Source organism: Lissotriton helveticus, chromosome 7 (assembly GCF_964261635.1).
Source record: "Lissotriton helveticus chromosome 7, aLisHel1.1, whole genome shotgun sequence".
Lineage (NCBI taxonomy): Eukaryota > Metazoa > Chordata > Amphibia > Caudata > Salamandridae > Lissotriton > Lissotriton helveticus.
In genome coordinates this window covers 839,449,923-839,461,026 of record NC_136068.1, presented here as the reverse complement: position 1 = coordinate 839,461,026, position 11,104 = coordinate 839,449,923, and the positions used below count along the sequence as shown (strand labels likewise).

At 44.3% G+C, this 11,104-nt stretch overlaps 1 protein-coding gene across 1 annotated transcript in view; it reads left to right on the top strand.

Annotated features, from left to right (window-relative positions):
* Positions 1-896: 896 nt before the first annotated feature.
* Positions 897-11,104, top strand: part of HBEGF (heparin binding EGF like growth factor) — an 85,511-nt gene continuing 75,303 nt past the window's right edge. The window contains exons 1-2 of the mRNA XM_078653335.1: positions 897-1,489; positions 1,692-1,832. Coding sequence (XP_078509461.1) covers positions 1,450-1,489; positions 1,692-1,832 — 181 coding nt within the window. The 5' untranslated portion in view covers positions 897-1,449. The remainder of the gene's footprint in view (positions 1,490-1,691; positions 1,833-11,104) is intronic.

Below are 11,104 nucleotides of genomic sequence, written 5' to 3'. Positions count from 1 at the left end.
AAAGAGCTATATGTGCTAGATGATAGATTTTACATTAACATTCGCATATGTGGCTAATGTTACTCTATGGGAATCCATTTGTGTTTTCTTATAAAAGCGCTAGGGCTCAATAGGGTTTGCTTAATACTTCTGACTCACCTGTGCAGGGGTCCTCGACAAATGCGGTACAAAATAGCTTATATGCTTTACCCGGCATTCTGCTTAAACGATTCCACAGAGAAAGACTTGTGCAAGACTGAGAAAGACTCCGTTTGCTGGAGAGCTTTCTGCTTATTTTCCTGTCACCACAGTCAAACCCACTTCTGAAAGAAGAGTTCACACAAGTGCTGAAGGCATTTAAGTGGCTACATGGAACACATGGCCCGTAGGGCCAACAAAAGGGACAACTTTCTTGACATTTCGATTACCTTCACAAATAGGAGGAACTTTGTCTGCTTTTTTCTCGTTATCGCGAGCTTATTGAGTACAAATAGTCAGAGCTGAGGGTAATCAGAAGCGATTCAAAATATCACTGTTCGAAAATGGAATACCTCGTTTAAAAACGTTGGCAACCCCGTTTTCTTCATTTTGTGGGCCCTGGGTAGAAGTATTTATTTATTCTATAAAACTATGACAACCCTGTCAGAAATGCTAGTATCTGCAATAAAATTACGTGAGGACTAATAGCGCTGCAACGCCGATAGCACATTCTTAAGTCTGCCTGCTCATCGCAGCAAAAATAAACATGAGGTCACACTTTCCTGTGTTATGTTTTTCCAATCATTTTATGGTTAACTTTCAGTGTAGCGTTTTTTTTCCCTTTGTCAAGTCTGCCTTCTGGCATTTCTCCACGCAGTCCGGTTTATTTCACTGTGGGGGTAAAAAGTTAGAGGCTTATTAAAATTCCTCCCGCTGTCTGCCCGGGCTGGAAATCCCCCACATGCTTCGCGCCGTCCAATGGGGAGCCCTGGCCGCGCGACGCGCTCTTGGAATGGAGCGGTGGGCGAGCGAGGGAAAGGTTAGGCGGCGGAGCGGCCCACCAAGATGCGAGGACGCTTCAAGGCGCACTTTCCTCTTTCCATCCTTCGGAGGACGGCGGCGTGGCGCAGCTGAAAGTCTGGAATAAACTTGCAAGGCTGGTCGGCGAGGAGACGCACTCGGGCGGTTGTCTGCGTGGGGGCTGCAGCGACTGAGCCCTGTGCTGGAGCAGACATGAATAAGCCGCGCTGTCTGATCAATGAAGGGAGTGGCCGCAGTATTTAAAGAGGGGAAACGAGAAGATTCTGCCTCATTACGCCGCGGGTTTGTTGCTGTTCTGACTCAAAGGGAAAGTTTCCGATGAATCCGCGGATGTGGAGTTTTATTCCGCCCAGGCTTGCGTGTTGAACTCGAACTGGTTTCCATTTCAGGGTGCTGCTGGTCAATTCTTTGAAGGCAGTCCGCCGCGTGCGCTTCACTCACCTGGGGAAAATGAACCTCCTCAGACTTGCAAGCGCGCTTTTGAGTGCAGGTAAGATTTGCGTCATTAATCTCCTTTCATGTGTGCCAGACAAGTGCATGGGTCCGTATCTATTTTTAGAGAACGAATGCTGCCTTACCAAAAGGCAGAGCCGAGCGCTGTTTACAGACACGCAGCCCGTAGTTATATTGTTTCCTGGATTTCAGAGAAGAAGTGGGCTTTCATTTAATCTGGTGTATATTTCTGCCTACAGTTTGCATCGTTGTTATTAACGGGGCAGCAGTTGAGCCGCTTCAGAATGAAGTTGTCCACAAAGTAAGCGAAGGTTTTAAGTATGAAGACAGGAAAGAGGCAAGTGTTCCATCAGTGGAGGAAAGTGTAGATCTGAGAAGAGGTAAGTTAAATATGAATATTGAACTTGCTTTCTCTTTAAAGTTTCCTTTTTGTACTATTTGCTTTCAACAGTTATTTATCCATACGTTTTGCTTATTGAGTTTTTTTAAGGACATTTCTTATAATTGTATTTCTGTTGCGATCTGCCCACAGTCGTGTTATACATGTATACAGCAAGGTTGCTGGACAGCATGGTGGTATAGTGAGAGAATGCATGAAGCAAAACGCTTTTATCAGCCAAGAGCTGCGATTCAAGAGAGGTGATACATGTAAACACCCTACATGGTGTAGCATCATGCTACATTATTGGTAACCTCTTCGGCGCCCCACGTAGGGTAGTAAGGGCCATATAAGTAAATGTTACAATGCACTACTATAAAATGCAATGTATGGAAGCTTGCTGTATGTAACACGTTTTGATGGAGGGATGTGGCAGCAAGTTATTTTTATCCTGATGGGTGTGTAGTGCCTTGTGAAATTAAGGAGCCTACTGTGCAGGTAGTTACTCACTGGCATGGTAGCAATGTGTATGATGCGTGTCAAAGCACGGGCTTTTGTGAAAGTCCTCATCTCACAGTTGTAATCGCCTAGGCAGAATTCTGCAAATATTGAGTGAGTAATCACTGATCTGCGCGGAACAGCACACTGTGACACGAGTGGAGATATTTGAATACAGATACAGTTCTAAATAATAATCAGAGAAATGTAGCTGATGACGGAGCCTTGCAGCGCAGCTTCTTAACATTTGTCTTCTCATTGGCTGCTCGCAAATGATACGTTTATTGCTCACCTATGCTTTATTATTTAATATATATATTTTGCCTAGTACTGCATGCTATCTTGTAGCTTCTTTAGTGCGCTTGTCCATTTCTGCAGTTAGTCGATGGAGGGCCTGCCTTTGTGTGCCAAAGGTGTGGTGGGTGTGGTAAATAAATAAATAATACCCTATTTTTGACTAGGCATATAGCATAACAGATAGCTCAATAAATAAGAGTCAAGATTCGAGGTAGTAGGAGTTTCTGCAGGTTTATTACAGCATAAGGACAGGATCAGGACAACCTGCATAGGAATAGGACAATAAGGCCCGGCAGCTGCCGGGGCTGGGTCTGGGATGAGCGCGCTAACATTCAATAACAAAACACAGGCATATATACATAGCGCGAACACATAGCATTACATTGCAGTAGGCGTAGCAGTGGGTGGAGCAGAAGGCGTGACGCGTAGCAGTCGCGAGAGATAACAGTAAAAGTAGGTGTAACTGGGAGTGTACATAGACATGTGGTGCAAACGTAACAGAATATGTCATGAATGGGGCGGAAACATTGGAGGGGGCTACCTAAGGAGCCGGGACCTCTAACCTAATGGTGCGCGTAAACTGGCAATGACGTATTACTAGGAGAAGCTGGGGGCTATGAACTCTGTGCTAGGAGCGGAGACTAAAGTCTGGAGGGTCGGAGCGACATGTACCTAAACCCTATCTAGTATCTGGTGTTTAGGGAACATGTTGATATAAACTAGAAGTCATGAGGGGAAAAGCTAACTTGATTCTAAGACTGGACCATGCATTATTCTACATGTAGTGCGTGATGAAGAATATTAAATGACCATTTAAATACAGTATTTCTCTAACGTGGAGACGTGAAGGCTAGACAATGACGGAAACTATTGATGCAGTTCAGTAGCTTAGGAATGCAGAGAAGGAGGACTGAACTGATAGCTGGAACTATAACATACTTTTGGCAGACTCAGAGGCAGAGCCAAGCTGCACCGGGCACTGCGAGGCAGGAAGTAAGTGAAAGGTCGAGGATACAGGTGGGGGCTGTATCGCTCCTCAGCGAGGCTTTCAGGAGACAGGAGCTGAATCTAGTGTCCGGGCCCTGTTGAGGCCTGGAAACGGGGACTTTATAATGGAATAACGTGCACACTGAGAAACGTGGCAACGTAACTTTACATAGGCCTGATATTCGTAGTATTCACGAGGACTGGAAACTGACATACCAGAGGTGGACACAACTGTAATTGCGTCATTAATCAGATATGGGGAATAACATATGCATATTAGTCATGCACACATAACATATGATGGATGAGGCGTAGGGACACAGAACATGGCAAAATTTACTTTTCCACATTCCCTCCTTGTCACTACGTTTCCATCAGGAAACATCAATATTCATGATACCGTCTATCATTTCATACAGTACCATTTGCTCGTCTCGAATTGTCTTGGAACGGGATTTAGAACGGGGCTTAGGACTAGGAATACAAGAGGTAGCGCACATGCTGCAAATCGCAGGGCCACATTGTATACAGAGGCAGCAGCTAAATATGATCGCTACTGCTATACTTAGAAAGGACAGGACTTTCCATCCCCATGCGGAAATTATATTCCAGAACCAACCGGACCATGTCCAGGTGCCTGGGTCTTGATGTAACAGATGGGCAATTTTATGGAGTCTGGTTATAGCTGAATAAACAGACGGCGCGTTATTTGGAATGAAAATGCAGCAACTAGATCCGAGGACTCTACAGGCCCCGCCCCTATCGGCCAGTATGACGTCAAGGACGAGACGATTCTGTAAAACAACAATTCTCATAAAGGATTGCTCTTCAGTTAAGTTACCTAGAGCGGAAGCAGTCTCATCTACTACAGCTTCAAGGGTTCTTGTTAACCTACGGATTAGCTTACTATTTACAACTGTACCTAAATAAGGGAACACACCCTTATCAATATCAATGAATTGCTCTGCGGCAGTTTCAGTATAATCGACAATCGGGAGATTTCTCTTGTGTCTAGTATGTACTAGGAAGGAATTCCTATGGTAGTCAGGTGGGGCTAGGAAAACAGGTGGCAGTAGGAAGGCAATGTAACAGGTTCCCTCCCAATCGAGGGGCAGACGAACATATGCGGTTTGACCACAAACAAAATAAGAATGACGTGAAGCTTTGAAAACAGATTTCCCACTGTCACTATACTGGATAACAGCAGTACATTCACTATGACCTACATGTATGGAACCATAACTACGGACACATAATTCGCCTTTGACTGGTAGTACTGAAATAGCAGGTGAGTCTGGAGTAGTATCAGACTGAACATTCAGGACCATGAAATTCGACGAATAATTACCTAAATTATAAACTTCATTTTCTAGATCTAAACCTGTTCTGTGGGGGAAACCTTGCTTATCTGGAAAACATGTACTGTTAAGAAAAGACATATCTGTTGCGGATGACGTTAACGTGGACCATGCTCCACACGAACCATTATGTGAAAAAGGATAAGGAAAGAGTGGCAGAACTCCCTTCGGTGTCTGGAAAGGGGGGAGTCGACCACACACCCAACAATTAGTGGCATTGCTGGTCTGGTGTGAATAATGTAACATACGGATAAATGAGTTGTTGCGCATAGCGAGGCGGTAAGAATATTCGTGAGGAGGCAGATCACTAAACGTGTGCTCTACTGTAGCATTAGCAGACATATTTACATGAGGAACTGGAAAATACAGATAGAACGCATAGCTGATGCAGGAAATCATAATGCTGATGAATAATATGAAACTTAGAAAAACGATACATCTGATTGAACTTTGACTGACTCTCTCACTATGGGGGTCTATTTTATACATGTCAGAAACAGTCTAACCGTTTCACCTAGGGGAGGACTTATACAATCAAACTGACTGACTTATTTTGCTAGACCTGAGCTTTAACTTATACTCCTGTTGCGGAGTTTTCTCTAACAAGGGAGGGGTTGTAGTAATGTCTTTTGCGGGACAGTCCTTTAAAACAATGTTTTGGCAGTCTTTAGAATCTTGGGAATCCTTGGAAATGTTCTTGGAGACTGGTTTCAATCCATTGAAAAGTTTTACATGAGAAAGATGGACCCACCCCTTCCTGCCTTCCAGCTTGACGGCAGTACGGGTGGTCAAGAGGACCTGACGTGGCTCTTTCCAACGAGGCTCCAGCGGACTTGATCTGTCAAAATTGCGGACCATCACAAGGGAACCTGGAACGATTTCATGCGGTGCCACCTCGGTGTTGTCTGGAAAGGCGGCAGCAACCTGTGAACGACATGAGTTGAGGGCAGACATCAAGGAAGCTAGGTAATCTGTCAACATATTACATGAAACATCGGTAATACTTCGGGGTCTAGGAGTACCCCACATGTTAGGGGGGCGGCCGAATACGACCTCATACGGGGACAGACCTGATCTGGAATGTGCGACCATGCGCATATAAAACAAAGCGACTGGCAGAGCTACTAGCCAGTCCACACCTTTTTCTTTACAAACTTTGGCAATACGGATTTTCAGGGTCTGATTATGTCTCTCAACTAGACCGGCTGCTTCAGGATGGCGTATACAATGGAACTTCCACTGGTACCCTAACAACAGGGAAACGTGCTTCATTAACTCTGAGGAGAATGGCTGACCGTTATCAGAATATACGACTCTAGGGAGTCCATATCTAGGGAAAAATTCACGAACCAACTGCTTGGCAGTGGTCGCGGCTGTGTAATCTGGGACTGGATATGCTTCTGTCCACCTGGACAAAGCGCATACTACTACAAGGACATACTTGAAACCTTGACATCGCTCCATCTGAATATAATCCATCTGGAGGACCTCAAAAGGGTGGTCAGGGGGCTGGAAACCACCTTGTTCCACCGGGACACTTTTACCTGGATTAAACTGACAACATATCATACAGGTACGGACTTTCTGTTTGGCTGCAGCTCGTAAATGCTTATTGAACCAAATATTCTGGATACTGTCTAACATAGCTTTTTCTCCTAAATGTGCTGGACTATGTGCGGTATTGATAATGACTTGAACCATAGAGTCGGGGAGAAACCATGTGGCTCTACCCTTCGTTAACCATCCTTGATCTGTCTGGACCCCTCCTTGTTCAGACCATTTCTTGATTTCTTCGGGAGTAGCATGTAACTGGATATCTATGACATCTTGAGTAGGGTCCTTAACTGTCATGCATGTAGTCGGATCTGGAGTATGTGTCATGTTAACTGGAATGTCTGGAGTCTGTGCTGTAAGCTTGGCTGTGCGATCTGCTAGATCATTACCTTGGGAAATAATGTCAGTAATTTTCGTATGTGCTTTGCATTTCATGATAGCAATGGATGTCGGTAAATGTATGGCATCTAACAGGGCTTGAATAAGGAGACCATGCTGAATCTTGGTTCCATGAGAAGTCATGAAACCTCTCTCCTGCCAGAGCACTCCGAAGTCGTGTACAACTCCAAATGCGTAACATGAATCTGTGTAAACATTAACTTTCAGGTTCTTGGCGTGTATACAGGCTTGTGTCAGAGCGACTAGCTCTGCTGCTTGAGCGGACAGGGTATCAATACGGTGTGTTTCAATAACTTCAGTGTCAGTAGTTACTGCATACGCGGCGACTAGTTCTCCTATACTAGTTCTCATACATGAACCATCCACATAGAGTGTCAGATCGGGATCTGGTAACGGAATGTCTGTCAGGTCTTGTCTTGGCTTTGTCGTAATATTAACTACTTCCACACAGTCATGTGGGTCAGAATTTGAACTAACTGATGGTAACAGTGTAGCAGGATTCAGGACGTTGCAGCGTCTAATTTCTATGTGTGGCTGGAACAGTGTCAATTCATAACCTGTTAAACGTGCAATTGTCAAGTGCTGAGTTTGTGTTCGGTTCAAAAGAACTTCCACAGAATGTGGGACTTGTACTGTCAGGGAATGTCCTAAAACTATGGAATCACTTTGTCTGATAGCTAGTGCTGTGGCTGCAACTGACTTGAGGCACACAGGCAACGCCTGGGCGACTGGATCTAATGTGCTAGAAAAATAAGCACAGGGCTTGTATTGTCCTGCTTGATCTTGTGTAAGAACAGGTAATGCTGTACCTTCACGTTCAGTAACGAAAAGTGTAAAAGGCTTACTGTAGTTCGGTGTAGCTAGAACTGGAGCTTGGCATAGAGCTTTCTTTAACTCGTTGAAACTAAGTGTATGTTCAGATGTCCAAGGGAGGACAGTCGATACGGCTGCCTCCTGTGTCGTTAACTGTATCAGTGGCTTGGCTAGAAATGCATACTGGGGAATCCATTGTCTACAATAAGAAGTAAGGCCGATAAAGGCACGTACCTCCTTCTGGGTTCTGGGCTGGGGAAGACTCGCTATTAACTGGATACGGTCGGGTGTCAACTGCCTGCCCCTCTTGGACAGCAAGTGTCCTAAGTATACCACTTGCTGGACACAGAATTGAAGCTTCGAAGGTGACACCTTGTGCCCCATCTCGGCTAGGAAATACAGAACCGTCAGTGACGCTCGCTCGCAAGCACGTTCAGAACGGGCTGTGATCAGTAGATCATCGACATACTGGAGCAGGGCAGTGTCAGTTGGCATATGAATGTTGTCTAGTTGTCTCTTGAGTGCTTGACTGTAAATACTAGGGCTTTCTGTGAAACCTTGAGGAGCGCGTGTGAACATATAGCTCCTTCCATTAAAACAAAATCCGAAAAGAAACTGGCTGTCTGGATGAATTGGAACACTAAAAAATGCATTCTTGAGGTCTATGACAGTGAAGAACGTGGCTTCAGAATCAATGGCTGTTAATAGGGAAGAAATGTCTGGGACAACTGGGTACTGAGGAATAATACATTTGTTAAGCTCTCGTAAATCAATCACTAATCGATATACTGGGGGTGCATTTGGATCAGTACGTTTCATGACTGGAATGATCGGAGAATTACATACATTGGAGTCAGTTTCTACAACTACTCCTTGAGCCATGAGCTCGTCAATAATTTTGGATAAGGCTGCTACAGCCTCAGGTGGCAATCTGTACTGTCTGATTCGTGGTAACACTACACCTGGTTTGAGAGTCACACGATGGGGTGTGATTTGCATGTAACCTACATCAGTTGGACCTTGCGCCCATAAATGCTGCGGAACTTTAGACAGTCTGGAATCAAAATCTCGTAATACATAGTGACCCTTGAAGTCACGTAGGAACAGACGTATTCCCTCTGGGGAACAGCAAATGACTGCACCTAACTCTTTCAGTGTCTTAATGCCTAACAGATTTTCTGGACATGACTTAGTAAGTAACAGATCAGTAGTGCGGGACAATGGACCTACTTCTAGAGTAACTGGCTTAGATATCTCATTAACTATTGGCTTTCCTGAAAATCCAAGGGAAACATTTCTTGAGCCTGAGAGCGGAGCCCCTGGAACTTCGGCATGACTAATTGTGGTCCTACTTGCCCCTGTATCGATCAAAAACTTTCTGTCTTTCCCTAATACTTGACTGTGAACATAGGGACCTTCTTGATCTACAGGTATCTCGATGAGAGGCAAGCCTACCTCCCTCTCTAGGCTGTTTCATGAATATGGCTGGTACTCTGGATACTCGGACTGTGCATACTGGTACATCTGCGATGTAACATGCTGTGTTGCAGCGATAGGCTGCGGTACTGTAACTGTCTGTTGTGCTTTCTGTGACTGAGGAATCTGTGAAACTTGTTCTTGTCTAGGCGGACGTGGTCTTTCTTTAGTCTTACCAGTAGCTATGTTGTGTTTCAGAACTGCACACTCGTTTATAAAATGACCGGGCTGTTTACAATAATTGCAGTTCCCTTTAACGGGAGCTGCAGGATGACTGACTTGATTCGGACCCCTCTTCTGACTGTCTTGAGGAACAGATTGTGCAACTAGCACTTTCATTTTCGTGTCTTTCATACGTTTTCTCTCGTGTTCTTGCTCTTCCCTGATTCTATTCTGGTGATACTGGAGCATCTGGAGCATCTGGGACGGAGTATTTGCTTGCCAGGTGCTTTCGACTTTCAAGACTCGATTTTTAATTTGTGGACTTGAATTCTCGACTAATTTAGTAACGAAAAGGTGAGGGTATGACTCACTACTTGTCTTGAGACCACTGTTAATACTGAAACATTTTTCAAACCTAGAATAAAAATCACTAATATCTTCATCTTGTTTCTGTTTACAGGCTGAGATTGCATCCCAGTCTTCTTTTCTCGTTGTCAATAATCTGGGTAAAACTTGAATCAATAATTCTGGTAATTCTTTACATTTATCTCCAAGACCGGTACCTGGTACTCGTGCCTTGTCTTCAGCTTCTAGAGCTGTCCAATCGATCTTTTTCTCTCCCACCTCCCATTCTTTTTCCTTTAACTTTTCATACACCCCTGCGGGCAACAGGACTTTTAACATTTTAATGATATCTGGGTAAGTGTATTCTCCCATACGGAGCATGTCTTTTAATTCTCGATGGAACCCCGCTGGATCTTTGTCATGACAGGGAATTAATTTCTTCATTTCAAGAAGTTCCATCTTTGAAATCGGAGTGTATACAAACACTCGTTGCATTACGCCACCCGCCCCTTGGACTGGGTGGACTTCTCGTAACGGATTCTGTCTGTCTATGTAAAATGATTTATTTTCTGGGGGTGAGACATGAACAAAATGCGTGTTCAAGAACGTTCTATATTTGTGACGCTGTTCTAGAATGACACTAATTAAATCGGTACCTAGACCTCTCCATCTGTACTGGAGTAACTCGTTCAGGATATCATGTAACGGACCTGGATCAGAGTGTTGACCCTCATACAGAGTAATGAGGTGCTGAATCATATACATTCCCACCAGTCGTTGCTCGGCTGGGGGCAGTTTCAGAAACATTTGTGCCACTATTTCGTCTGGAAAAGTGGTAGAATCAGTAATCCATCGGACTGCTGATCGAGCTAGTTCTTGTTCATACATAGTACTTAACTCACTATAACCGATTCGTGATTTCAGAATGTGATCGGTAGCTTGAAATACTTGTTCTAGAGAACCTTGTTCTGGTGCTGAATGATGAAAAATAGACTTGTGTTCTAGGCGTAAATGGCGATCTGGAAATCTAGATTTTCCTACATACGCTATTCTGGCGGGATTCTCGTCGTCTACCTCTTCAGTATCAGAGTTACTTTCTTTCTCACTTACTTGTGCTGCTTTACGTTGTTCGTGTATCTTTATTATTTCTTTACGGATTTTCTTGTACATACTCTCCATAGCACCGACGGTCTTGTGCTTACCCTCGGCTATATTATCACTCCACCTTGTCAGGATTCTCATTTCGGCGGAATCTTTAGACGGGTAATCTTGTTCTCTTATTAGACAATTGATCAGGAACTTTAATATCATGAGCTGGATCTCGGCTTTCCTTTGAGACATAGTCTCGCTAATACTTTCTGGATCATCCCCTGTACGGATGAAA